Below are 26,210 nucleotides of genomic sequence, written 5' to 3'. Positions count from 1 at the left end.
GCTAGAAACCCCACATTGAAATGCCGCAAATGACTCGGGCCGCGTGTAGTGCGGTCCACGCCCGGCCGAGCAGAGCTTGAGCTTCGCGGGCCGTGCAGGTCGGGTCTGCGGCACGGGGCACAGGCTGGGAGCATGAGGACTTCTCACCAGGGGCTGCTGTGGGCCGCTGCCCTGCTCCTCACTGCTGCTGGGGCTGCAGGTAAGGCTTGTTCCCGAGGCCCCTGGGTAAGGAACAGTCCCAACTCCGGGAGTTCCTTGGGAATTCATTTGGTAGGGAGGAGTGAAAAAGAATTGCCCCTTCCATAGAAGACTTATGACAACAGTGCACGAGGGAGCGCTGGGGGTGCCAGAGTTTACTGGAGTCTTGGTGGGCTCGGGAAAACGGGGCGTGGCTTTCCCAAGTATCTATCAGGTGGGGTTCCTTCCCCAGTGTTCCTCAGCGCGGGATGTGGGGATCCCCAGAACTAAGAGTCATTCATAAGTCATTCTAGGGGTGAGAGTGCCCCGAGGCCCAGCTGTTCAACCTGGAGGGTCCTGGGGGCATTCCCCACGTCTGATCGCAGCAGGTGTTACCGCAGCACCCAGATCAGCTTTGCCCAAGCGGGGATTCCACTGCCCGCACCCACCCACCCAGCCAGCGAAGTCTCCCCCTGTGCTCAAGCCCCGCCCTCAACTCCAGGTATCCGCCCTCGAACTCCCATTGGGCACGAAGGGAACAGGCGAGCCTCGAGCCACTCCCCTTGCCCAATAGGCAGGGGCAGGGGGCGTGACTTGCATGTGGGCGGGGCGGGGCTAGCTTAGAAGTTGAGCCTCACCTCCGGGACAAGGCGGGAGCTGGAGAGGCCTCACGCCTCGGGGCCAAGGCCCCTGTCACAAAGGAGACGACCCGTTTGTGGTCCTTGGGGCCACTTCTGTCAGTTCGGAGAGCTGCCCTCCGCCCCCCCATCATTCTCACCGCCCTGATTACGTTCACAGACACCGCCGCCCCTTAAAGGCTGCAATGTTGTTCTGAGGCCAAGACCTTCAGCAGGTCGGGGCAGGGCCGAGACCAGAGACAGCGACAATGGGAACGACCCTTGCGGTGGCCTCGTTTGTTCAGAGGCTCCAAATGACGCGTTTTCCTTTGGGGGGTGTCGAAGTGAAATTTGCACAAGAGGTAGTTGGGGGGTGAAAGTTACTATTTCTTAGGTGACTTTAAATTCACTGCTCTGTGGTGGTCACCTGGCCCTGGACAACAGCTAAATGGCCCTTTCCCTACTTTGAACCTGCTCAGCCTGTAAAAGTACTGGGATTGCCCAGTGAAGCCTGCTGTAAGAAGCTCTTTTAATTCGCTGGGGACTGCCTTTAGTGCGGGGAGAGCCCTGAACTGTGAACCCCTATCCCCTGGTGACACATCAGTTCCTGTGGGAGGGAAGCCAGGAGCCAGGATGATGTATAAAGTGAAGAGCTCCTGGTGTGGCCAGAGGCACCAGGCTAACTCGTACCTCAATGCCTGGAGAACACGTTGCCACTGGGTTTCCCGAGTCCTGCGGTGGCTGGGGATCTGCTCTGTCCTGTCTTCTCCTAAGGTGGCTGTTTCCCCCAGCTTCTGAGAGCCCATGAGACCTGGCTGCTCTGCACTGCTCCCTTAAAAAGGCACTTCTAGGGAATTTCTTGTCTGCTTCCTTTAAGAACGGAAGTAGCCACAATCCAAACTGCCCATCTTCACTGAGATAAAAAGATCATATCGGTCACCAGTTGTGTGCTTTGGCGACATGCCTGGAGAAATTTAGTTGTCACTAACTGCCTCATTTTTTTCCATGGGACAACTAGTAAAAAATAGAGTGAGCTCTCTTTCTTTCTTTTGGTGGGACTGGGGTTTGAACTCAGGGCTTTGTGCCTACATAGCAGGTATTCTATTGCTTGAGCCACACCTCCTTCCGTTTTGCTCTGGTTATTTTGGAGATGGGGTCTTGTCTTGTGAACTATTTGCCTAGGTTGGCCTCAAACCTTGATCCTTCCAATCTCAGCCTGCCAAGTAACTAGGATTACAGGTGTGAGCCACAGTTTTCAGGCTGGCCTTGAACTCATGGTCTTCCTGCCTGGGCCTCCCAACTGCTAGGATTACAGATGTGCCCACGCCCACCTTGGGTAAAGTGATTATGATTTAAAAACCTTTAGGAGGAATTGTGTTCCTTATTCTTTCTAGGCAGTTCCTTCTCTTATCTTTAGGGCTCTGATAAAATTCTAGCTGCTTCTGTTGCTTGGTGCTTTGATTGGTCTTCTGATGTCCCCTTTCTTTTCCATACTGCGTACATTACCATCCCCACTCTTCCGGAACAGGAATGTCAAGCAAATGGCCTTTGTTCTAAGTGACTAGAATTATTTACCACAGAACAGTTAAGATACCCCTCCCAAAACGGCAGGTGACAAAATTTACCTACCCTTTTTTGGGAAAGAGCACTGGTTTATAGATTTTGGGGGGGGGGGAGTTGTTTGTTTTGTCACTATTGTTTGGTGGTTTTTTGATGGGGATGGAACCCAGGACTATAGGTGTGCCCTATATGGCCAGGCTATACCACCCAACAAGGGTTTTTTTGTTGTTGTTTGGATCCCAGCCTCCCAAGTAGCTAGGATGACAGGCCTGAGTCATGGGCACCCAGCTACTTTTTTTTTTTTTCCTCCCCTTTTTAGACAGACTGGGTCTCATTATGCTGCCTAGGCTGTGCCTCAGCCTCCTACATAGCTGGGACTTCAGGCCTAGTAGCCAACTGATTTCTCATGCATTCACATTGTAGTGTTCCCAGAGGATTTTCTCTTTGCAAGGAAACAGTGCTATCAACTATTTTGATTTCTCTGTACAACTGTCTTCAGTAGTATGGGAAATAAAACATTGAAAGCATAACCACCTCATTTGCGTGCTGGTCAAAAAGCAGAAACATGTATTCTCCTTTTCTGTTTCGATGACCTTGTTCCTGACTTGTCACTCATGACACTGAAGACCTGAGTGCTGAGTTTATACAGATATTCCGTTCTCTTGGTTTTTGAGACTGGATCTGCTATGTAGCCCAGGCTGGCCTGGGACTCTTTCAGTACTGGGGTTTGAACTCAGGGCCTCATGCTTGCTAGGCAGGCACTCTACCACTTGAGTCACTCTGCCGGTCCTTTGTGTGTGTGTGTGTGTGTTGAATATGTTCGAGACAGGGTTTCAGGTGGCTACAAACCTTGATCTCCTGATCTCTGTCTGCCTCCTGCGAAGCTAGGGTTATACGAATGAGCCACCCTCGCCTGCCCTGGCTTGTTTTGAGGGAGGCAGGGTACTTACGCAATTTTAGCATCTCCAGGTTAAGGAGACATGGAGATCCCTGCTCTGGTTTGCTTTTTGCAGAGGTTTAAATGAACTAATGCTGAAAACCCAAATATTGCTTGAAAGAAGAAAGAAGTATACTCATGTGGTTGGTAGAATGCATGCCTAGCAAGCACAAGGCCCTAAGTTCAAATCCCAGTATCGCCAAAAAAAAAGAAAGATACGCAATGTCTTTGGGTTGTGATAGTTGGAACAGGATGAGTTCTACCCCCCTGGACAGGAAGGGCTGTGCTCTGGGATCCCTGAAGCACTGTCTGGGATTCCTTCTTTCCTGAGCCTTGTTCCCTCCAGCCATGCTATGAGGACTTATTTTGCAGGTGGTTATCTGGCTGTACCTGTAGGAGTAAAACCCACATTTTTTTTGGTGGCACTGGGAATGGAACCTAAGACCTTGTGCATTCTAGGCAAGAGCTCTACCACTAAGCTTAAACTCCAGCACCTTAAGATCCACTTTTAAAACATGACTGGCAGAGTGGCTCAAGTGATAGAGCTCCCAAGGCTCTCAGTTCAACCCCCAATACTGCCCAAAAGAAAAGTAAATAAATAAATAATGGGCTAAGGCACAGCTCAGAAGTAGGGCACTTGCCTAGCACCCAGGAAACCATCATGGGTCCATCCCCAGCACCACAAAAAAAAAAAAAGAAATTGTGTGGAAGGTGGTTTGGCCAACTCTTGGATCACCTCTTCTGACAGTAAGGTCATGACTGGGTCTTCCTGCTGTACAGTATGGGGCACCCTGCAGCTAAAGCTGGAGGATTATAGCTATTGAGGGAGAGTTTCCTGCTCTTTGTCCTGCATTCAAGCCCCACCAGGTGGCACTGATAATACCAGTCCTTCCACTGGCACTTGTGTTTGTTTGCAAAATATGCAAAGGTGAGAATGATAGATTAATGGTCACCCCAGCTGCAGTGGCCTGATGGGGTGACAGATGCTCCTCCCTCAAGATCTTTTTTTGTTGTTGTTTTCCTGAGATAGGGGCTCACTGTGTAGCCCAGGTGGCCTTGACCTTGCAATCCTCCTGCCTCAGCCTCCTGAGTGCTGGGACTACAAGGGTGAGCCACCACACCCGGTTTTCCCAAGATCTCTATTGCCAATGTCCTTTGCCTGAACTTCCCTTTTTATTTCTCCTGAGTGTCCTGGAATCCTACTCGCTTCTGCCCGGCCGGTGTGTAAGAAAATGAGTCACTTCCTCCTTTCCTCACAGTCACAACTGAGCTGTGAGTCACTGTTCAAGCACCAATTAGGTCCACATGCTGTTCCCATCAGCAGTTGGGCAACACAGCTACCAGAATCTTTTGACCACAGCTAACTGAAAAGCCCAACTCATTCTCTTCTCCCTTCCCTCCCTATTTCTACCCCTGCACCTATCATTTGGGGTTCCAACTGTGGCCATCTTGCAATTTAGTTACAAGGATTCTTGTAAATCCTTCCAGTTCTCCATCTTTACCACCTCAGGCCTCATTCTTACCTAACCTGCTTCCTAACCTCTGCCAGCGTTATTGGACTTAAGTTTGGAAGCCCCAGTATTTCCTTTCTTTTCTCTTTCTGTCCTGGGGACTAAACCCAGGGCCTTGTGGATGCTAAGCAGTTGCCCTACCGAGCTCTGCCCCAATCTTGTTTTCTTTTTCTTTTTTGCTCATTCTGGAACTTAAACTCAGGGATTCATGTTTGCTAGGCAGGCGGTCTATTGCTTCAATCACATCTATCCATTTTATTCAGGTTAATTTAGAGATAAAGTCTCAAGAACTATTTGCCCTGGATGGTCTCAAACCTCGATCCTCCTGATCTCTGCCTCTGAGTAGCTAGGATTACAGACGTGAGCTATAGGCGCCTGGCAATCACATAATTTTCTTTGTTTCTTTGTTTGTTTCTTTCTTTCTTTGGTGGAACTGGGGTTTGAACTCAGGGCTTTGCACTTGCAAAGGAGGGACTCTACCACTTGTGCCACACCTCCAGTCCGAATAAAGCATTCCTAAAAATGAAGAACGGGGCCAGGGGTGGTAGCGCACGCCTGTATCCCAGCTCCCGGCACTTGGGAGGCTGAAGCAGGAGGATTGTAAATTCGAGGCCAGCCTTATGTATATATAGTGAGATACTGTTAACAACAACAAAAAAAATCCTAAATCAAATCATAAAGGGCAGCCCCTTTGCCATGATTTCCTATACCGACCTACAGATACAAACAGGATCACACGGAACTGTCAGGAACAGGGCTTTCTCCACAGTCTTATGTGTCAGCTTTCACGTCGGCAAGCGGATGACTGACGTCATCATTCCCGTTGCTGTGGAGGAGCCGCGTTGTTACAGAATTTACTTACATATTAACATACACTTCATTTACAGGAATATATATAATATAAACATAAAGAAAGGTGTATTTAGCTCACGGTTCTGAAAGGCAGGAGCCCAAGACTCGGTTACCGCAGCTGACGTGGGCATCACGCACCCGATAACACCAAGGAAAAGTAGAAGAGCGAGCTGCGCATGCGGAATAGAGAAGTGGGCGGTGTGACCTCACTTTATAGCGCCCTGCTCGCGTCTCAGGTCTCGCGAGAACTGCATTGCTCTGCCTTAAGGACCTACCTGGTCACTTCTTAATGCCTCACCACTTTTCCACTGACCCGCTAGGAAATTTCATTGTGACTTTTGGAGGGCATGAGCTGCGTTCTAACCCATAGCATGTTTATATTTGTCTATTGGACACATATATAACTATTAAATATATGTAAATGTAAATATGTCTATATATGTCCACACTGTAGCATGCAGTGCGGGAGTGAGCTCGGTTTAGCAGAGGCTCCAGTGCCTTTGGTGATCTGAGCTCAGAATCTCCGCCCTTTTCCTAGTGGGGAATTAGGCTCCACCTTTTAAAGGGAACATTACTGAAATTTATGATCATGTTTTCAAACTACTACTGGTATTTCCTTTTGGGGGCCAGGTGATGGGCAGGCCAAACTTTTTTTGTTTTGGGATTTTTTTTGTTTTTTTTTTGGTGGTACTGGGGTTTGAACTCAGGGCTTCCAGCTTGCTAGGCAGGTGAGCTACCACTTGAACCATATCTCCAGCTTGTTTGTATTTTTTTGAGATGGGGTCTTATATAGCCCAGACTGGCCTCAAACTCATGATCCTCCTGCCTCAGGCTCCCCAGTGCTAGGATTATAAGTGTGTGACACCTCACTCAGTCTGATTTTTTTTTTTTTTTAATTAGTGCTGGGGATGGAACCCAGGCTTCCAATATTCTAAGCTCATGCTCTACCACTGAGCTCTACCCCTGGCCCTAACCACAATTTTCTGCATACCTATTGAATCTAATGATTGTGACTGTGTCAGGCATTGGACTGAGACATGTCTTCCTATAAGCATGACAAAGACATCTCTTACCCTCAAGGAGTTTAACTCAAGTTGGTCTGGTGGACACATAGTAAGCCTGTCATTTCGATATACTGTGATAGGAGAGGTGGATACACCTGTAAGCACAGCTATGCAGGAAGCAGATTAGGAGGACTGCAGTCAGAGGCTGACTGAGTAAAAACACCACACCTTATCTAAAAATAACTAAAGCAAAAAGGGCTGGAGGCGTGCTTCAAGTGGTAGAGCGCCCTCCAGTGCTGCCCCCACAAAAAGTCCTGCTTTCACATGGCTTCCTATATAGACTTATTTTTCCCCAGATTCTCCATAAATAATAGTAATAATTTATTATTCTCGGAGCTGGGGAACTCAGGGCCTCATGCATGCTAGGCATGTTCTACACCCCTAACCCTTCGTCTGTTGTGTTTCTTTGTGTGAGTGTGTGTGTGTGTCTTATTACCTTATTTATTCATAAAGCATACTGAGATCAGATATCATAACTTGTTTTGGGCTCTACACAAAAAGTCAAAGTTTGTCCTGAAACCCCTTGGTATCTTGGGGTTTGGTTCCACAACCTCCCTCAATACTAAATCCAAGGAAGCTGAAGTCCCTGGTATGAAAAGGTTCATTTGCACAGAACCTTGGCACATCCTCCTGGAGACTTTTTTTTGTTTGCAGGACTGGGGTTTGAACTCAAGGCCTCACCCTTGCTAGGCTGATGCTCTACCTCCTGAGCCACTCTACCAGCCCATTTTTTTGGATGTTGTATATTTTTGAGATAGGATCTCATGAACTATTTGTCAGGGTTGGCTTTGAACCCGCGGTCCTCCTGATCTCTGCCTCCTGAGTAGCTAAGATTACAGGCGTGAGCCACCGGCGCCTGGCTGTTTTTTTCTTAGTGATGAGTGTTGAACTCAGGGACTTGTGATTAGAAGGAAGGCATTCTACGGCTTGAGCCACACTTCAGTCCATTTTGTGATCCTCCTGATCTCAGCCTCTCAAGGAGTTAGGATTACAGGTGTGAGCCACTGGCACCTGGTAAATCCCCCTTTCCCCCCACCTTTTTTTTTTTCCTATGTTGGAGATAGGATCTGGATTTACGCTCTGGCAGGCCTGGACTGCAATCCTGTTTTACACTTCTCATGTATCTGGGGTGAGGGGCGCTTGCCACCATGCCCAACTTTTATTAGTTGAGATGAGGTCTTGTGAACTTTTTGCCTGAGCTAGCCTCAATCCTCCATCTTCCCAATCTCTGCCTTCCAAGTAACTAGGATTATAGGCGTAAACCACCATGTCCAGTCCTAATAAAGATTTTAGTAAACCAAGTAATTTTCCTTTTCTTATTAATGTGCAGAGAAATTCTACTATTTTTTTCCCTTACCTAAGTGGATCTATACTTGGCATTCAAAACTTTCCGCATGGTTGAGAAGTTTCTGTCTTCAGTGTATTTTTTGCATCCTCCTCTCTACTTTTGGGATCCTGAGATTTTATTTGCTGTGATTGTTAAATTTCCTGGGAATTGGACTGCTACAGAGAGGATTGTATTTCTGGTTAATTCTTTGGTTAAGTAGGAAATAGACCTGGGAAATGTGACTGGTTCTGTTTCTGGGGCTGACAACACCTCCTTGTCCCCCTTCTCTTCTGTCACAGCAGAAGACAGGTGTAGCCGGAATGAGTTTCAGTGTCGGGATGGGAAATGCATCTCCAACAAGTGGATTTGTGATGGCAGCTCCGAGTGCCAGGACGGCTCTGATGAATCCCAGGAGACATGCAGTAAGTCTGGGGACACCGCCTGATCTTTTTTATTTTCCTGTCTTTTCTTTCCTTTTATTATTATTATTATTTTGCGGTGCTGGGGATGGAACCCAGGGTCAGGTGCATGCTAAGCAAGCATTCTGCCATTGAGCTGCACTCCCAGGCCTCCTGAGCCTGTTAGATAATGGTGGGTCCAAAACTGGTTAAGTAGAAGATGTTTCAGGTCGAGAATCCCTAACCCAAAATCCAAACTTCAAAACACTCAAACTGTGAGCCTACAAGGATGCTGGAAATAGGAAATTCCATACCTGACCTCACAGGAGGAATCACAGTGGAGCCAAGTGCCAGTGGCTCACGTCCGTAATGCTAGTTACTTGGGAGGCCAAGATAGGGAGGGTGGAAGTTTAAGACCAGCCAAGGCAAATAGTTCAGAAGACACTGTCCCAAATAACCAGAGCAAAATGAACTGGAGGTATGGCTCAAGTGGTAGAGCACCTGCTTTGCACATGTGGATGGAGCCTTGAGTTCAAACCCCAGTCCCAATAAAAACAAAAAAAAGAAGAACTGAAAAAAAACAGTGTGGCTTGGCACTGGAGGCTTATGCCTGTAATCTTAGCTACTGCAGAGATTAGCCCAAGGCAAATAGCTCCGCGCCCTATCTCAAAAAACCCATCACAAAAAAGGAAAGGGCTTGTGGAGTGGCTCAAAGTGTACACCCTGAGTTCAAATCCCAGTACCACAAAAAAAAAATCCCTGTTATCCCAGCATTTCAGATAAAAAATACTCAACCTATTTTTTTTTTCCTTCCTTTCTTCCTCTCTTCCCTCCCTCTCTCCTTCCTTCATTTCTTTCTCTCTCTCTCTGTTCTGGGAAGGAATCTAGGGCCTCACACATGTGGAACACACACTGTATCACTGAGCTACATACATCTCAGCCCCATAACTATTCTTTGTTTGATTGAAGAAAGTTTCAACTAACATTTTATTAACCAGTGAAGAGAATCAGTGATATTACAATATCGTGCAGTCCCGCCTCTAACATGGTCCCAAATCTTTGCATCATGTAATTTCTTTTTCTTTTCTTTTTCTTGTGGTACAGGGGCTTGAACTCAGGGCCTACACCTCGAGCCACTCCACCAGCCCTACTTTTTGTGTTGGCTATTTTTGAGATAGGGTCTCATCAACTCTTTGCCCAGGATGACTTCAAAAATGCGATCCTCCTGACCTCTGCCTCCTGAGTAGCTGGGATTACAGGCGTGAGCCACCAGCGCCCGGCTGTAATTTCTTTTTTGAGTCAATGTCCCAGTATGTAGCCAGACTGCCCTCAAACTTTTATTTCTCCTGCCTCAGCCTCCCAGGCAGTGGGATTACAGGCCTGTGCCACCACTCCCAGCTTTAATGTCTAATTTTTAACATTCAATGCCTTTCGTTCAGACCCAGAAAGGTGGGATTGGCACCATAATTCCACAATGTTGAGGAGTTCTCTTTTCCAGAGATGGACCCGGGGAGGCCCCTTGTCGTTCTTCTTGAGTCAAGGCTTAGTCCTGTTTTTCTTTTAGTGTCTGTCACCTGCAAACCAGAGGACTTCAGCTGTGGAGGCCGTGTAAACCGCTGTATTCCTAACTCCTGGAGATGTGACGGCCAAATGGACTGTGAGAATGGCTCAGATGAGCAAGGCTGTCGTAAGTGTCACCTGGTAACCCACACAGCCCAGGCCACGTGTGCAGGCGCTAAGGAGCTTCCCAGGTCCCTGGAGAGCAGGGAGCAATCAGGCCTCATCCCCAAGGTTGTCCCGGTCACACTGTGGGCTGGCTGTTCCTTTCTTGGCTATGTCTTTGGGGGTTCATTTCCAGCCCCTTAATCCCACCCTGAAGAGGAGGCATTGTGGGGGCAAGGAAAGATGGCGCCTCTATCGAGTGTCATGCAGAAGTCATTAAGGCTGTCTTTCCTGAGGGCTTGCCACCAGGTGTGTGGGCCACTGAGCTACTGGAACCACTGCTGGCCACCCTGTGATGGTGAACTTGTAGTTGGCCCAGACTCAGTGACCCAACAAGCAAGCCACGGAGCGGAGGAAGGTGACTCCCAGCTGGCGAGCTCAGCTAAGAAGCAAGGTCCAGCCAGGCATGGTGGCCACACCTGTAATCTCAGCCCTTGGGAGGCTAAGGGAGGATGATCCTGAGTTCTAGGTCAGCCTGGGCTCCACAGAAAGACCCTGTCTTAAAAACAAGACTGGAACTGGTGGTGTGGTTCAAGTGGTAGAATGCCCTTAGGAAGCTTAAGTATCTCAGGACTGCCCCAAACAAAAAAAACAAGACGGAAGCCCGGTGCTGGTAGCTCACACCTGTAATCCTAGCTACTTGGGAGGCTGAGATAGAGGCGATGGAGGTTTGAGGCCAGCCAGGCAAAATAGTTCTCGAGACCCCCCCCATCTCCAAAATAACCAGAGCAAAATGGACTGGAGGCGTGGCTCAAGCGGTACAGCACCTGCTTTGCAAAGTCCTGAGTTCAAAGTCCAGTACCACCAAAAAAAAAAAAAAAAAAGCAAACTTGTGAGGTCTGTCTGTGTCTAGCACGCACAAGGCCCTGGACTCCATCCCCTGCATCACAAAACGAAAAAAGAAAGAAAAAAGTTTCTACACAGTTCATAAGCTTTATGTGTGGTTTTTCTGTGTTTCTGGAATTTTCGATGTGATATCTTCAGGCAGAGTTTCAGTGTAGGTAACTAAAAGTGCAAAGAGTGCCACTGTGGCTAACAGGACCGATTGTGTAATGAGGACCAGGAATCTGTAAACAGTGTCACCCTCAGGCTGGGTACAGGCTAGGACCTTAACCTGTCACCTCTCCTGTGCTCACAGTGTCCTGAGGCACATATCAGTGAGGAAACTGAGGCACAGAAAGGAGTGGTTCAGACTCCAGGGCCCCTGCCCCATACTGCAGTGCCCATCCAGAGCTCTGTCACCTGGGCAAAGGCCCCATCAAGACACAAGTGTTCCCCATCTACAGAAAGAGCTGGGGAGTTAGTGGCTCCAAGTGACAGGGTGGTGTCTTTCCATCTGTTCCCACAGACCTCAAGACCTGCTCCCAGGACGAGTTCCGCTGCCAAGACGGGAAGTGCATTGCTCAGCACTTCGTCTGTGACAGGGACCGGGACTGCCTGGATGGATCCGATGAGGCCTCCTGCCCGGTGACCACCTGTGGCCCTGCCAGTTTCCAGTGCAACTCCTCCGTCTGCATCCCGGAGCTGTGGGCCTGCGACCATGACCCTGACTGTGAGGACGGCTCTGATGAGTGGCCACAGTACTGTGGGGACCACGACACATCCCAAGGGAACCAAGGCCCCTGCTCGTCACTTGAGTTCCACTGTCACAGTGGAGAATGTATACACATCAGCTGGCGCTGTGACGGCGGCCCCGACTGCAAAGACAAATCCGATGAGGAGAACTGCGGTATGGACCTGGGTGGGATTCTGTCACCAGTCCCCTGGATCCCCCAGGTGGAGGACAAGTGGGGGCTTTCAGTGCTTAGCAACTTCAAATTGCCCAGAAAAAAACTTGGTCCTTTTTTAGGCTGGCCTGGAACTCCTGATCCTGGGTGCTGGGATTATAGGTGTGGATTACCATGCCCAGCTTAATCTCCTTTTTATGACAAGAGGATACTAGTTTCCGTTACTATCATGAAATACCTGGGTCTGGGTGCTTTCTAAAGCAAAGAGGTTCATTTAGCTCACAGTTTTGGAGGTGCGTGGGCATATCCTGGCATTAGCTTGGCTCTGGTGAGGTCCTCACGGAGGATGACATCACTGTGATGGGATCGAAAGTGAGAGACAGAGATCCCATGATGAGACAGGAAGCCGGAGAGAGTGGAGAGGTCAGTAATGACCTCCCATAAGATCCTCGCCTGTTAGTGGTACTGCCACATTTTAAAATCACCACCATGTGACAAAGTAAATCCAGACCATAGAGCAGGAAGCAAGCCCCTAGCTGCGGTACCATTGGCCTAGAAAGAATCCTGGGTTCCAGAGGAAATACTGTGTTTTTTCTATTTTGTACAGATTAAGTTTAAAAAGCTTTCTTTTTTCCAATGGGACTGGGGTTTGAACTCAGGGCTTCGCACTTGCAAAGGAGGCGCTCTACTGCTCGAGCCACACCTCCAGGCCACTTTGCTCTGGTTATTTTGGAGATGGGGTCTCTTGAACTATTTGCCTAGATTGGCCTTGAGCTATGATCCTCCTAATCTCAGCCTCCCAAGTGGCTAAGACTATATGCATGAGCCACAGTGCCCAGCTTTTAAATTTTCTATTAATATTTTCACACACAGTTGACTGTGTATAACTAGAACTTTAAGCAAAGCTGCGTTTCTGTTTCTCTGGCTGCCTTTCCTTGCCAAAGTCAATGCCTTTTGTCCTTTGCAGCCGTGGCCACCTGCCGCCCTGATGAGTTCCAGTGCACAGATGGGACCTGTATCCACGGCAGCCGGCAATGTGACCGAGAATATGACTGCAAGGACATGAGTGACGAACTTGGTTGTATCAACGGTGAGTGCTGGCCTCCTGATGTTTGCTCCCATCTTTCAGGGCCTTGACATTGGCAAATGCTCCAGGTAAAATGCAGGGCACCTGCTGGGTTAGCTCTACATGCTTCCTGAACCTCACTTGCTCTTATCTGTAAAATGGGCAGAATAATAGCCCAATTCAGGACCATGGAATTTAGTAAGGTTGCTGGGCTCTGAACCTTGCTTTTGAGTTCCTACTTGCATATCCAGTCCAAATCCATAAAAGCACTTCCCCGAGGCACAGTGCAGCCCTTCTTCTCTCGGGAATGTCCTGAGGAGGCACGTTTTGATATGTTCGTGGCCACCTCTAATATAGAGACACTGGCAGTAGCCCCAGGCTGTTTAATATTTAAAAAAAAAAATTTTTTTTTGATGGTGCTGGGGTTTGAACTCAGGGCCTTATACTTATAGGCAGGTGCTCTACCACTTGAGCTATGCCCCCAATCCAATTTTTATTATTTTTCAAAATAGGATTTATTTTTTTTTTTGGCAGCACTAGGGTTTGTATTCAGGGCCTCATGCTTGCTAGGCAGGCACTCTTACAGCTTGAGCCACTTCTCCAGCCCTCAAGATAGGATCTTGCTAACTTTGTCTGAGCTGGTCTTGAACTCTCAATCTTCCTGCCTCTACTTCCTGAGTAACTGGGATTACAGGCGTGGGCCGGCACTCCTGGTCTCACATCTATTCTCATGTCAGTAAAGGACCATGCGAGTTCTGACGGCTCAGACACGCCTGACCTTTCTCTGGGGCTCTTTGCAGTGACACTCTGTGAAGGGCCCAACAAGTTCAAGTGCCACAGTGGGGAATGCATCACCATGGACAAAGTTTGCAACTCAGTCAGGGACTGCCGGGACTGGTCGGATGAGCCCATCAAGGAGTGTGGTGAGTCCTGCCGGCAGGCAATTGGCAAAATTGTTGGGGGGCTGGGGATGGGACCAAAACATGAACGCTGAGGGTGGTGGAGGCTCCAGGCCACCCAACTCACGACAGCTTCAGGACTGGTGTCCACATCAACCCCGGGGAACTTTGGCCCCAGGGAAGGAAGATTGGGTTATTTATGGGGTGTCACTCAGTGGTAGAGCACTTTTTTCCGCAAAGAAAAAAAATGCATTGACATTTTGTGCAACCATCACCATCAACAAATTTTTGCATTTTGTACAAATGGAGCTCCACCCCCAGCGCAGTCACTCAGTCCTCTGCCCCAGTCCGCCATTCTACTTCCTGTGTCTCTAGGGAAGATCACTGGATGGAGGGACTGGTGAGGAGCCGATCGTACACAGTGGCTGGGTTCTTTCAGTCAGAACAATGTCCTTGGGGTTCATTATGTTCAAATGTGTGACAAGACCATTTGAATCCTCTGCTGATGGGTAAAGTCACCACCCAGTACTCTGTCAATGGAGTTTTGACACAGAGGATGCAATGGCGCGTGGAGCTCCAGCATCATCAGTCTGTGTCTCCCCATCCCCCCCATGTAGTCACCAATGAATGCTTGGACAACAATGGGGGATGTTCCCACGTGTGCAATGACCTCAAGATCGGCCACCAATGCTTGTGCCCCGACGGCTTCCAGCTGGTGGACCAGCGCAGATGTGAAGGTGATTGTTGAGCAGAACCAGGCTCTGGGCCTCTTCTGTCTTTTCCCTCTGCTGTGCCTCAGTTTCCCCGTAGGCTAAATGGGAGGGAAGTCAGTCCTCAATCTTTTTGGGGGTATTAGGAGGTCTGGCCTTTAGTAAGCACTTGCCTTTTGGGATTCCTCATTAAGAATTGTGACTCAACAGCTGGACATCAGTGGCTCACTTCTGTAATCTTAGCTACTCAGGAGGCAGAGATCAGGAAGGTCCTAAGTTCAAACCCCAGTACCACCTTAAAAAAAAACCCAAAGGGCTCAGGGTGTGGCTGAGTGGTATAGTCTTACCTAGCAATGCACAAGGCCCTGGGTTCCATCCCTAGCACCCCAAAAAACCTTTCTCTGACTCCACTCACAGATATCGACGAGTGTCAGGAGCCCAACACCTGCAGCCAGCTCTGTGTGAACCTGGAGGGCAGCTACAAGTGCGAGTGTGAGAAGGGCTTCCAGATGGACCCCCGCACCAGGGTCTGCAAGGCTGTGGGTAAGTGCAGGACAGTGGCGGACTGGTGGCCTTTTAGTGGGGAATCCCTGCACAGGTTAAACCCACCTGATAGCCAGGTGATGGTGGCTCACGCCTGTAATCCTAGCTACTTGGGAGGATGAAATCTGGAGGATTGAGGAGCAAGTCCAGTCCAGGCAAATAGATCATGAGACCCCCATCTCCAAAATAACCAGAGCAAAATGGGCTGGAGGTGTGGCTCAAGTGGTGGAATGACTGCCTAGCAAGTTCAAGGCCCTGAGTTCAAATCCCAGTACTGCAAAAAAAAAAACAAAAAAAATACCCTGTTGAATACCATGATGGTTCCTGGGGCCTCGAGTGTTGAAACAGGGCAGTGGCCCTGTTTCTCTGGGTGTCTCTCCCCTGGCTCTCCCACTCCCTGCAGAGTGACTGGTTAGAGTAGAGAGGTGGCCTTGGGTCCCCTGAGGGGCTCCTTCCGCTGCCCTGACTGAACCCTTGGTTTCCTAGGTTCCATCGCCTACCTCTTCTTTACCAACCGCCATGAGGTCAGGAAGATGACGCTAGACCGCAGCGAGTACATCAGCCTCATCCCAAACTTGAAGAACGTGGTTGCTCTGGACACTGAGGTGGCCACCAACAGAATTTACTGGTCCGACCTGTCCCACAGGAAGATCTACAGGTGGGCCCCCCAACCCGAATCCCCCAGTCTCCAGGTGAGATGAATGAAGGCTCTGACGCTTCCCCTCCTCCCGCCTCAGCACCCAGATTGACAGAGTCCCCAGCATGTTCTCCTACGACACTGTCATCGGCACGAACCTGCAGGCCCCGGACGGGCTAGCTGTGGACTGGATCCACGGCCATATCTACTGGACCGATTCCATCCTGGGTACCGTATCCGTGGCTGACACCAAGGGCGAGAAGAGGAGGACGCTGGTCCAGGAGAAAGGGTCTAAGCCGAGGGCCATTGTGGTGGACCCCGTGCACGGGTGCGTACTTTCAAAGCCAAGGCCTGCACAGGGAAGGAAGTATGGCTGGGTGGGGGGAGGTTTCCAGAGCCAGTGAGGACTTTAGGGGGATGTTTACACCTGGATTAGGGGCACAGTTGTCCTCAGTGGTGAAGGAGATATAGAAAAGGGGGCTTGACATGTCAGGAAAGAAATGGGGACCCAGGCCTGCGGTGTGGCTCCATGGTGGAGTGCCTGCCTAGCCTGTGTGAGGTCCTCAGTGTTAGCAGGCCTGCCCTCTTGACTGTCTTTATCTCTGTTCTCTCTGTTGTCACACCAGCTTCATGTACTGGACAGACTGGGGGACCCCTGCCAAGATCGAGAAAGGGGGCCTGAATGGTGTGGATGTCTACTCATTGGTGACAGAAGACATCCAGTGGCCCAATGGCATCACCCTGGGTATGTTACGTGGAACACTTGTCCTTGGGCCAGGCAGTATTTGTAGGGCATGTCATAATGGCCAGGTGTTCCTAAACAAGCTCATGAACCTCTTTGAGGTTTTATCACCCACAATGTTCCCCCAGCATGGAGAACTTGGGTAGGGTGACAGAGGGCAAAAGCCACCATGGTTTTTAGGCTCACATGTGGTTAGAGCTGCTTTTCTGAGAGCTTCTTTTCTTCCTGATACTTTGAGGGCTTTTGTAAGAAGGAGAGCAACCCAGCCCAAAGAGTGTACTCCCATACCCCCAAACTGCCAGTGTTCTGGAATGTTCTAGAATGTTCCGGAATTTTCTGGCCCACCAGATGATCTTCTCACTCTGGCATCTGCATGTCCACCATTCTAGATCTTTCCAGTGGCCGCCTCTACTGGGTTGACTCCAAACTCCACTCCATCTCTAGCATCGATGTGAACGGTGGCAATCGGAAGACCATTTTAGAGGATGAGAAGCGGCTGGCCCACCCCTTCTCCTTGGCCATCTTTGAGGTGAAGCTGGGACCCTGAGAGAATGCATACCTAACAGTTTGACAAAACCTGTATATGAGGTGTAAGCACACAGGTGACGGTCAACACACATTGTCTGGTCCACGTGAGCCAAGGCTGACTTGAAAAGCTGCCCCTGACTCGGGAGAGGCTGTAGAACTGGACCTTCTCCCCTTTTCTTCCCACTGAACATCTTTGGGGTTCTTATTGTCCTATGAGGGGACCCATGGCCTCATCCATGCTAGGGCACTCTGCCTCTTAGCCACACCCCTAGTCCCCAAAGGTCTTGAAAGGCCTGAACAGTTTGTTTTCGTTTTCTTTTAGTTTTCTCTCTTGGGACCAGGATGCACTTGTGATCCTCCTGCCTCAGCCTCCCTGAGTGCTGGGATTACAGCCATGAACCACGCACCTGGCTCTGAATCAGTGATTGTTAATCAGCAATCTTCCCCTTCAGAAGACATTTGGAAATTTCTGGAGAGTTTTGGTTGCTCTCATTTCATGGGTAGTGTCCAGGGATGGTGCTAAATGTCCACCTGACAAGATTATCAGGCCCCAAATAGAACCACAGTGGGGACCCTGCTCTATATCTATGTCCTCATGTTCACAATTCTCTGATTGATTCCAAGTGTTCCACACTGGATGAACAGATGAACACATGCGGTGTGTCCATACACTGGACACACTTACTCAGCCTTTAAAAGGATAGAAATTCTGACACATGCTACACCATGAGCCTTGAGAACATTCTGCTCAGTGAAACCCAGTCACAAAAAGGACCAATACTGTGTGATTCCACTTGTAGGAGGCCCTAAAATTGGCAGATTCATAGAGACAGAAAGAATGGTGGATGCCAGGGATTAGGGAGGGAGAATGGGCGGTTTGGGTTTAATGGAGATAGAATTTCAGTTTGGGAAAATGAGGAGGTTCTGGAGATGGATGCTGGTGATGGTTGAACAGTGAATGTGCTTAATGACAACAAATGTAACACCTAAAAATGGCTGGGAGGACTGGAGGCATGGCTCAAGTGAGTTCGAACCCCAGTCCCACCAAAAAAAAAAAAAAAAAAAGCCTGGAGACATAGCTCAGTGGTACCCGCTTAGTATACATGAGGCTCTGGGTTCAACTCCCTGTACTCCCCCCAAAAAATTTATAAAAATTGTTAAGATGGTACATTTTATGTTATTTGTCTTTCATCACCGTTATAAGCTATAAAAAGAGGGCTGGCAGAGTGGCTGAAGTGGTAAAGTGCCTGCCTAGCACGCATGAGGTCTTGAGTTCAAACCCTAGTACTGCCAAAAAAAAAAATAGTAATAATTGAAAAAAAAAATAAATTACAAAAATAAGAATGTCTAATGACCACCTAGTTTTGGTTCTTTCCAGAAATTAGGGGGTGACAGCCGTCTGTGTTCTCTTCTAGTGGCTAATGGCATTTGTCATCTTCCTTATGCCTGTGTAGGACAAAGTATTTTGGACGGACATCATCAACGAAGCCATTTTCAGTGCTAACCGCCTCACAGGCTCGGACATTAATTTAGTGGCTGAAAACCTGTTGTCCCCAGAAGACATTGTCCTGTTCCACAACATCACGCAGCCGAGAGGTAAGAGCATTTCCAGGTCAGCTGTGGAGGCTCACGCCTGTAATCCTAGCTACTTGGAAAGCTGAGATTGGGAGGATTGTGAAAAATAACCAGAGCCAAAAGGACTGGAGGTGTGGTTCAAGCAGTAGAGCACCTGCTTTGCAAGCACAAAGGCCTGAGTTCAAACCCCAGTCCCATGGAAAAAAACACCCCCAAAACAAAGCAAAACAACAACAAAAAAACAAAGCAAAAAGGACAGGTGGAGCAGCTCAAGTAGTAAAGCACCACCTAGCAGGCTCAAGGCCCTCCCTGAGTTCAACCCCCCAGTGTCACAAAAAAAGAAACTAATCAAAGAAAATTCCCTGCCATTGCCCTGGAACTTTCTAGAAATTCAGAGAATTTTCTGGACTGTTCCGTCCTCTCTGATGATTCTCACTGGGACTTCTCTTTTCTTCCACCCTAGGGGTGAACTGGTGTGAGAGGACAGCCCTCCCCAATGGTGGCTGCCACTACCTATGCCTGCCAGCCCCACAGATCAACGCGCACTCCCCCAAGTTCACCTGCGCCTGCCCAGACGGCATGCTTCTGGCCAAGGATTTAAGGAGCTGCGTCACAGGTGAGGGCTCGGGTCTTATGTCCTTACCGCTCTGGGCCTCTTTGCTCATCCGTCCAAGGAGAGAGCGAGGCCTCTGTTAGGCCTTTCCTCAGTGCAGGTGCCTGAGCTCCACAACCCACCTTTACACACACTTCCCCTTTTGATGTCTGTGTCCCTCTTCCAGCCCCCCTGGGGAGGTCATCTGACTCTAGGCATGGGTACTGAGTGAGAAAATGGCCCACGTGTCACTTCTTACCATCTGAGAAAGGCTTAATGTGAGACCGATTTTACTTTCTGTTGCTATAACTGAATACCCAAGGTGGGATAATTTATAGACAAAAGAAGTTTCTGTGGCTCATGGTTGTAGAAGCTGGGACGGCTAAGAACATAGTGCAGGCATCTGGTGAGGGCCTTCTCCCTGCATCGTAGTGTGGAGGGCATCACCTGGAGAGGCAGAGCGAGCTGCCAGCTTCTATCTTCTAGGAGGCCACTACTGCCATCATGAAGTCATCACCCCCACTGTAGATATCAGTGGCTGTTGACTTTCAGTGTGTTTAGTTGTCATTATTTCTCGGTGGCCATGACACTTGTTACCTAGTGTCAGAAGTACAGTTTTGAGTGGGGCTTGGACACGTGGCACCCAGGAAATATTTTTGTCCCCCCTGCAGAGGCTGAGCCTGTGCTGACCACCCAGAAGCCATCTACCGTCAAGCCCATGGTCAGTGTGACACCAGTGGGGACAAAGCACAAGGACACCCAGCCAGCTTCCAGCACCTCCTGGCAACCTACGGCCACCCCTGGGTTCACCACAGCAGAGTTGGTGACAATGTCCCACCAAGGTAAAGGCAGGGTCCACGGTAACCCCCATTTCATCATGTCAGGCATTTAGGTGGGGCCCTTGAAGGGCTGTGAGCAACTTGCTGACAAGATGGAGTCAGGATGGCATCTTGGCTCATTTTCCTTTTTTTTTTTTTTACCTCCAGGTTTCTCACTTGCAAAGCAGGTGCTCTACCACTTGAGCCATGCCTCCTGCTCATTTTGGAGATGAGGTCCTGCAAAATATTTGCCCAGGCTGACCTCAAATCTCAATCCTCCCGATCTCAGTCTCCTAAGTAGGTAGGATTACAGGCCTGAGCAACAGGCACTGGGCAGAGTCCTGGCTCTTTCCATGACCACCTCTAACTTGAGCTGTGCCTCTCAGAAACTTTAGTTTCCCTACCTATAAAATGGGTCTGTTAATAGTGCCTGCCCACCTACTGGGGAATCATTGAGCTAAAACTTCTGAAGAACCCAAGCCGGTGGCCCCCAGAGTCAGCCACGGTGGGGACTCAGGCATCAGAAATTGTATTCAACGTTCATTTGCTGCTTTGTTTCTGGGTGTCCACCCAACAGAGACAGCTCAGGAATCCAAGAACAGTTTGATGCAATTTTAGATTTTCTTTCCTTTAAAAAGAAATTTTTCTTAAAGACAAGGTCTCCCTGTGTAGACTAGGCTGGTCTCAAACTTTGCATCCTCCTGCCTCCACCTCTGAGTGCAGGGATTACAGGTGTGTACCACCATGTCCAACTAAGGCAATATATACTTTTGTACCAATTGTGATATTTCAAAATAACATCAGCTGCTAGTGTGGTTCAAGTGGAGTGGTAGAGTGTGTACCTAAGCAAGTGGGAGGCCCTGAGTTCAAATCCAGTATTGCCCCCAAAAAACCCCAACAAAAAACATGTTAGACTGGGAAGTATAGCTCAAGTGGTATAGCACAAGGTCCTGAGTTCAAATTCCAATACCACCAAAAAGAAAAGAAAAGAAACAAAATAATATTGGACAGAGTGTAGTAGAGTACAGCTGTAATCCCAGCACTGGGGAGACTGAGGCAGCAGGATCCCAAGTTCTAGACCAGCTACAGAGTGAGACCGTGTCTTAATAACAACAATAATATTGGATTATGGTCCCCACAGGTTCCACATCCTCAGATTCAATAAAATACACATCAAAAATGCTTGTAGGGGAAAAATTGCATCCACAGGGTGCAGATGTGTTTTTCTTGTCCTCATTCCCTAAGCAATCTAGTAGAACAAGTGTTTCCACAGCACTTCCGGTGGATTAGATGCTTGGAGAAGATTGAACGCCATGGGGGGCTGGGCGCAGTGGCTCAGGTCTGTAATCCCAGCTACTCAGGAGGCAGACATCAGGAGGTTCAGGGTTCAAAGCCAGCCAGGGCAAATAGTTTACAAGACCCTATCTCAAAAAACTCTTCACAAAAAAGGGCTGGTGGAGTGGCTCAAGGTGTAGACCCTGAGTTCAAGCCCCAGTACCACAAAAAGAAAAAAAGAAAGTCTACAGGGAGGCTGTGGGTAGGTTCTATGCAAACACTAACAAGCCCTTCTTAGAAAAGGTTTGAGCACGTGGAACCGACTCCCGTGGGATACTGAGGGAGGACACTGAATTATTTGGTTCCCCTGCAAGTTTTGGGTGCTCGGGTCCTGGCTGTCCCTATCCCCACCCCACTGCTTGTCAGGGAATTGATCAGCAGTTCATGCCATTGGCCACCAGGGGGCACACGCACCTGGGTGGTGCAGACTTTCCCAGCAAGAAAGAAACCAGGCATATCAGCAAGTTTCAGGCTTTTTTTTTTTTTTCACTTGCGGAGCAGCTGAGCCTTTGTTCAGCTATGAAAGATAAAACAGGAACTGTTGTGCTTGAGGGAGGCAGGAAACCTCACCTGAGGCAGTCACAGACAGGCCCACCCAGGGCTGCTCACCTTTGGCAAAGAGCCCTCCGTTTAAGGGGGAAAAGACTTCTCACCCATCTCACTGTTGCCCTAATTTAGTGTTATTATTTCTCTTCTCTCTCTCACTCTCTCTCTCTCAGTACTGGGGTTTGAACTCACGCTTCCTAGGCAGGGGCTGTACCACTTGAGCCACACTCTCAGCCTCTAAACTATTATTTTTTAATGCTGGCGGTGGAACCCAGAACCCAGAACATCACATCACTCTAGGCCCCAACAGAATCTTCTAAAATCCATGTTCAACCCCACATCCCCACTTTAAGCTGCTCATTATATCCACGTTTGACATTGTCGGTTCAACTAACTACAGGTGGAAAATATTTGAATGACCAGGCACCGGTGCTCATGTCTGTAATCCTAGTTACTTGGGAGGTGTGAGATTGGGAAGATCGTGGTTTAAGGACAGCCCCATCTCCAAAACAACCAGAGCAAAACAGACTGGAGGAGTGACTCAAGAGGTAGAGCACCTGCTTTGCAAGTGTGGAGTCCTGAGTTCAAACCCCAGTGCCACCAAAAATAAAAAAGAAATGGAAAAAACTCACATCTGTACTGAATATGCAGAGACTTTTTTCACGTTATTCCCTAAACAATACAGCGTGACAAGGATGTACAGACTGCTAACCAGGTGTCATAGGTCATCTAGGAATGGCTCAAAGTCCACAGGAGGACGTGTGCAGGTTCTGTGTAAAACTACGCTGTCCTATGAAGGAACTCGATCACCCTTGGGCATTGGTGTCTGTGAAGGACATGGACCCAATTCTCCAAGGAAACGAGCCTGTGTGGCCCATCTATGACTTGGGAGATGCTCCCAGTTCCTTGAACTTGGACAGGGTGATAGGTCCGGCAATTTCCTTCTCGTGAGTATTGTCATTCATCTGCTCAGATCTGGACCTCACTCTGTCCCTTCTCCCCCACAGTCCAGGGTGACTTTGCCAGCAGAGGGAACAAGGAGAAGCAGCCACAGAGAGTGGGGGCTCTGACCATCGTCCTTCCCATCTGTAAGTACCACCCAGGCCACACGCTTCACCAGGCTTACACCTGGGGATTAAAGTCAGACAGCTCAGGTGCCAAGAAGGAGAAGGGACGAGGATTCCAGGGTTAGGGATTGGGGTGGGGGCAAATGAGCATGTTCTGGTGAACGGATCTCCTTTTGTTTATTTGTTTTGAGGCAGGGTCTCACTATGTAGTCCATGCTGACCTCCGACTTTTGATCCTCCCACTTCAGCCTACCTGTTGTAGGAATTACAGGCATGCATCACCATGCCCCGCTGAGTCTATCTCTTTTCACAATGAGGAAGTATTGCTTTAGATTCCAAACAAAACCATTATCAAGTGAAAAGGCCAGGCAAGAGTCCAAGGTACCAGCCAGCACTGGTGGCCTGAGTCCACTTGCACAGCTGAATTTCTGGTCTTGGGCTCAGCCGTGTGACAGGGCCACCTCTGCCCACAGTGCTGATTGTCCTGTGTTTCGGGGCCTTCCTGCTATGGAAGAACTGGCGGTTGAGAAACATCAACAGCATCAACTTTGATAACCCCGTGTACCAGAAGACCACGGAGGATGAGGTTCACATCTGCCACAGCCAGGACGGCTACACCTACCCCTCGGTGAGCAAGGTGCCCCACTCCAGCCTCACCTGAGGCTGACAGCTCTGCAGGGCCCACTTCCATCAGTGTGTCCAGTCTTCCAAGCCTCAGGCTCTTCCCACAGGCCTGAGGGTGGAAGAGGGTTTGCCTGGCACGGGTGAGGTCCTCAGCTCCATCCCCAGCACCACATTTTTTTTGAGAAGCATTTGTGGGACTGACGGGATGCAGTTTTCTATAAGGGAGGGTAAGCGTCCCTGACTGGGGAGTGTGTGGCTTACACAGAAAGCAGCATGTGCAAAGGCCCCGAGGCAGGGCTGTTCCTACTGTGTTTTAGGAACTTGTTGAAGTCCCATGTGGCTGGATTGGAGAGTGAGAGGAAGTGAGGGTGGGGTGGGGGGTATCCCAGAATCCCATCTAAGGCCTGGGAAGACTTTAGCCTTTATTTTGAGGGCGGTGGGAGCCCTGGAGGGTTCTTGAGCAGAAGAGGAACTTGTCCCATCCCACGTTTTCACAGGTGTCCTCTGACGACTGTATATGGGGGGACCAGGGCAGAGGGAAAGGTGAGAAGTAGGTCACTCCGGTCATGTTTATGGCATGTTGGACTGATTATTTCCGGCGTTGACTATTTTGTTGACAGAGACAGATGGTCAGCTTGGAGGATGATGTGGCTTGAACAGCTGCCGAGAGCCCTGTTCCTCTCCGGAACCTATTGACACTCACCGGCAGGAAGGACATTTTCTCCCCAGACCCTTGACCGACTGCCCACCTCCTGCCCAAGACCTTGACCCTGGAGGTGCTGCTGGCGGCCTGTCTGCCTGAGCTTTGTTTTATATATTTATTTGTCTGGGGCACAGAGCAGGCTGCTTGTGGCACCCATTGAAGGGACACAGGCTGGGATTTCTGTCATCTTCCTGTATGAAGGAGAAGAGGAAAAGCCTCAATGAGCTGGGTGGCATCTCACTTCTACTTTAGTCCCGCCTTTTTCTTCATCACAACACGGAGGACCAAAGGATGCAGGTGGAGAGAAGCAAGTGGCTTTAAATGTGTGACAGTGTCCCAGTCTTCTCTGCACCCACCCACAGCCCCTAAACTCAGGAGTATGAGTGTTTACCTCTGGCCTCTGAGTTAGCCTTCGCCCTGCCTCCCCCAATTCAGGTCTATGGAGCTGGGTTTGTGGCCTGCAGAAGCCAGAGAAGCAACTTGTGACATTCATGACTGAAACGGCCACCAACCCATTCCAACTTGTTCATATGCCGAAACTTTGCCAGTTCCCCCAAGGAACAGCCTCAGTCACCAGTCACCCTTAATATTTATTAAGTGCCTGAGATACCTGGTTCCCTTGCTCACAAGGACCCACCACCTTGTCCCTCTATGAGTGTCCTCAGCCGAGTGGTGGCCGTCTGGACCCCACCCCTGGCCCCTTCTGTCTGGAGCCTGCGCCTCACTTCCTTAAGCTCCTTGCACTTTCTGAGTTCAGGGTTGTACATTGTGCAAAGCTGACGTTCTGATTTTGCACTGTTTTCTGTCATGTGTGTTGGGATTTGGTTGCAGGCCGGTGGCCTGGCTTGATGGATGTGGGAGACATGCATGTGACAGAAAGAAAGGTCAGATGGATGGAGACTTTGAGGCCATGACTGCAAAAAGCTGGATAGCCATTTGCTTGCTTTTTCCCTTTATTTTCGATGCTGGGGATGGGATCCAGGGCCTCAAGGCACTTGTCACTGAGCCACAGCCCTGGCCACCACCCTTTTTTCCTTTTTTGAATTTATTTTTTGGCGGGGGGCAATACTGGAGTTTGAAATCAGGGCCTTGCACTTTCTAGGAAGGTGCTCTACCACTTGAGCCACAGTCCCCAGCCCTCTTTTTTTTTTTTTTTTTCTTTTGAGACAGGGTCTTGCTGTGTAGCCCAAGCCAGCCTTCAAACCTAATCCTGCTGGGATTACAGGCATGAACCTCTGGGTTTGTTTTGTTTTTGTTAACCATCTTCCCAGGTAGCATTTCTTCTAGACAAGTGCTTCACAGCCACAAATCTCTACAAGGTGGTCCTCCCTGGATGTGTCACCACCTTGCACGGCATTTTCACCCTGTGCAAAATCTGTCATTTGCTTACACTTGGGAAGTGAGAACACTTCTGAAATAGCCACAAATATCGTCACTTGGAGACTCAGAGACATCTAGCGGGACTGTCTGGCTGTCCACTGCCCCATGATGAGACACTGCCCCACCCTCTAGGAAACAGTGACTGGCTTTTCTCTCTGCAGCATAAATAGAACCCCGTGTGGAGCGGCACTCATTGTTACCTTTGCACTTTGTATGTTGTTGAAAGTTATCACTTATATATATATATATATATAAATCTATTTATTTTTGCAAACCTGGGTTGCTTTGATTGTTAGCACTGTTTCTTTGGGCTGTGCAGGGGGTGACTGTGTCCGAGATGCCTGGTGTTTAGTACAGAGATGATTGGCACAGGCTGGACTGAGCAGCCTTGAGTGAGAGTGACGAGCAGGTTGTGTGTGCGTGTGTGTGCGTGAGATGCTTTTCTGGGGCATGGGGACCGCTTTTTAAACCACTGTATGGAATGTTTTTTATAGCCTGAATGTCTTACTGTGATTGATTAAATTTCTTAAGTGAGCCATTTGGCTAAACCTGA

At 49.1% G+C, this 26,210-nt stretch overlaps 1 protein-coding gene across 2 annotated transcripts; it reads left to right on the top strand.

Moving 5' to 3' along the window:
• On the top strand, positions 1-26,210 carry Ldlr (low density lipoprotein receptor). Of its 2 annotated transcripts, none has more exons than XM_074054052.1 (18): positions 1-199; positions 8,348-8,467; positions 10,008-10,130; positions 11,514-11,894; positions 12,860-12,982; positions 13,759-13,881; positions 14,475-14,594; positions 14,985-15,110; positions 15,597-15,768; positions 15,848-16,075; positions 16,374-16,492; positions 16,879-17,018; positions 18,472-18,613; positions 19,056-19,208; positions 19,856-20,026; positions 22,891-22,971; positions 23,424-23,578; positions 24,195-26,210. In XM_074054052.1, the coding sequence occupies exons 1-18, from the start codon at positions 133-135 to the stop codon at positions 24,228-24,230; spliced, it is 2,580 nt and encodes an 859-aa protein (XP_073910153.1). In that variant the 5' UTR covers positions 1-132; the 3' UTR covers positions 24,231-26,210. The 2 variants fall into 2 exon arrangements, with proteins under 2 accessions (XP_073910153.1, XP_020028773.2); XM_020173184.2 differs by having other exon boundaries at positions 8,345-8,467.

This window comes from Castor canadensis, chromosome 14 (assembly GCF_047511655.1).
Source record: "Castor canadensis chromosome 14, mCasCan1.hap1v2, whole genome shotgun sequence".
In the NCBI taxonomy this organism is placed as follows: Eukaryota; Metazoa; Chordata; class Mammalia; order Rodentia; family Castoridae; genus Castor; species Castor canadensis.
This window is presented reverse-complemented; position numbering and strand designations above follow the sequence as displayed.